At 52.4% G+C, this 1,698-nt stretch overlaps 1 protein-coding gene across 4 annotated transcripts in view; it reads left to right on the top strand.

Moving 5' to 3' along the window:
* Nucleotides 1-378: 378 nt before the first annotated feature.
* The window catches only part of LOC105523183 (ubiquitin), a 2,042-nt gene continuing 722 nt past the window's right edge, over nt 379-1,698 (top strand). Inside the window, exons 1-2 of one of the 4 annotated variants that reach the window (XM_011957962.1) lie at nt 379-622; nt 1,490-1,634. In XM_011957962.1, coding sequence (XP_011813352.1) covers nt 1,496-1,634 — 139 coding nt within the window. In that variant the 5' untranslated portion in view covers nt 379-622; nt 1,490-1,495. Of the gene's footprint in view, nt 773-850; nt 1,101-1,489; nt 1,635-1,698 lie in introns of those variants that run through there. The other 3 variants (XM_011957960.1, XM_011957963.1, XM_011957961.1) reach the window with 3 other exon arrangements.

Here is a 1,698-nt window from a genome sequence, read left to right as displayed (position 1 = left end):
CGTGGTGGCGCATGCCTGTAATCCCAGCTACTTGGGAGGCTGAGGCAGGAGAATCACTTGAACCCGGGAGGCGGAGGTTTCGGTGAGCCGAGATCGCGCCATTGCACTCCAGCCTGGGAACCAAGAGCAAAACTCCCTCTCAGTAAAAAAAAAAAAAAGAAAAAAAAAGGTAAAAAAACAAACACCCTCTTCCTTCTCCGGCCGGAAATACCCTCTTTCAGGAAGGCGCGCCCGTGCAGCGCACGCGCACTCAGTTACTTAGCAACGTCGGCGCTAAATCACCCCAGGCGGAGCCCAGCAACAATAGAGTCACTGCGTCCCCCACCAATCAGCGCCGACCTCGCCTTCGCAGGCCTAACCAATCAGTGCCGGCGCTGCAAGGAAGTTTCCAGAGCTTTCGAGGAAGGTTTCTTTAACTCGAATTCATCCGCCCTATAATTTGCTTATATTTTCCTAAAGAAGGAAGAGAAGCGCATAGAAAAGAAGGGACATAATTTGTTAGGATCCTTCCTTACGGCTATGAGGAATTTGTGGCTCAGTTGAAAAGCCTGAACTACGTCTCGGGATGTTGGGCGCGGAGAACTACTTTCAGCGGCGCACGGAGACGGCGTCTACGTAAGAAGTGATAAGTAACGCAACACACGTTGCATAAATTTGCGCTCCGCCAAACCGGAGCATTCAGGGGCGGCTGGCTTTGCTGGGTGTGCTTGGTTTGGTGTCTCTGCGGCTGACCGTGATTGGTGATTCGCAGCATCCTCGTAACCGCTAACAGGTACTGTCCCGCAGCCGTAACGACCTCCGGGGGCGTGAGAGGGGGGACTGGGTGAAGTTAAGCTGGAGGCTGCTTGGGGTTGGGTGGGCCTCTGAGGGGAGGGCGTGGGGGAGGGGAGGGCGAGGTGACGCGGCGCCGGGCCTTTCCGGGAGAGTGGGCCTTGTTGACCTCAGGGGGGCGAGGGCGGTTGCCGCGCGCGCGCGCGCCGACAAACTAACGGACGCTTAACCGACGGCGATTCCCTCGCGTTTACTTCGGGGGAAGGCGGAAAAGAGGTAGTTGGTGTGGCTTTTGGAAACCTTTACTTTGGAATCCCAGTGTGAGAAAGGTGCCGCTTGTGTTTAGTGGGATTTTTACTTCTCGAGTCCTGTGGGTTCGGTTTTGTTTTCAGTTTACCTAACACCGTGCTTAGGTTTTAGGCAGATTGAAGTTCGGTCGGGGGAGTTTGATTATCCGCAACTGTTAGTGGAGAAAGCTGTGGACGCTTGTTAGCGCTCTGGATTCTCCGTTCTTGACGTTGAAACCTTGAGTGACGAATTTCATATTAAGTGACTTAGCCTCGTATAAATGAGGGAAGATTTGCGGAATGTTAACGTGTTTAAGGCATTTTGAAGGAATAGTTGCTAACTTTGAAGCATATTAGATGAAGCAAGAATTCTTGAAGCAAGAAATACAGTGATCCTGAGATGACACGCTTATGTTTTACTTTTAAACTAGGTCAGAATGCAGATCTTCGTGAAGACCCTGACCGGCAAGACCATCACCCTGGAGGTGGAGCCCAGTGACACCATCGAAAATGTGAAGGCCAAAATCCAGGATAAGGAAGGCATTCCCCCCGACCAGCAGAGGCTCATCTTTGCAGGCAAGCAGCTGGAAGATGGCCGCACTCTTTCTGACTACAACATCCAGAAGGAGTCGACCCTGCA

This window comes from Colobus angolensis, unplaced genomic scaffold (genome assembly GCF_000951035.1).
Source record: "Colobus angolensis palliatus isolate OR3802 unplaced genomic scaffold, Cang.pa_1.0 Scaffold452, whole genome shotgun sequence".
In the NCBI taxonomy this organism is placed as follows: domain Eukaryota; kingdom Metazoa; phylum Chordata; class Mammalia; order Primates; family Cercopithecidae; genus Colobus; species Colobus angolensis.
Note: the sequence above shows the minus strand (reverse complement) of the source record. Positions and strands in the feature narration are given on the sequence as shown.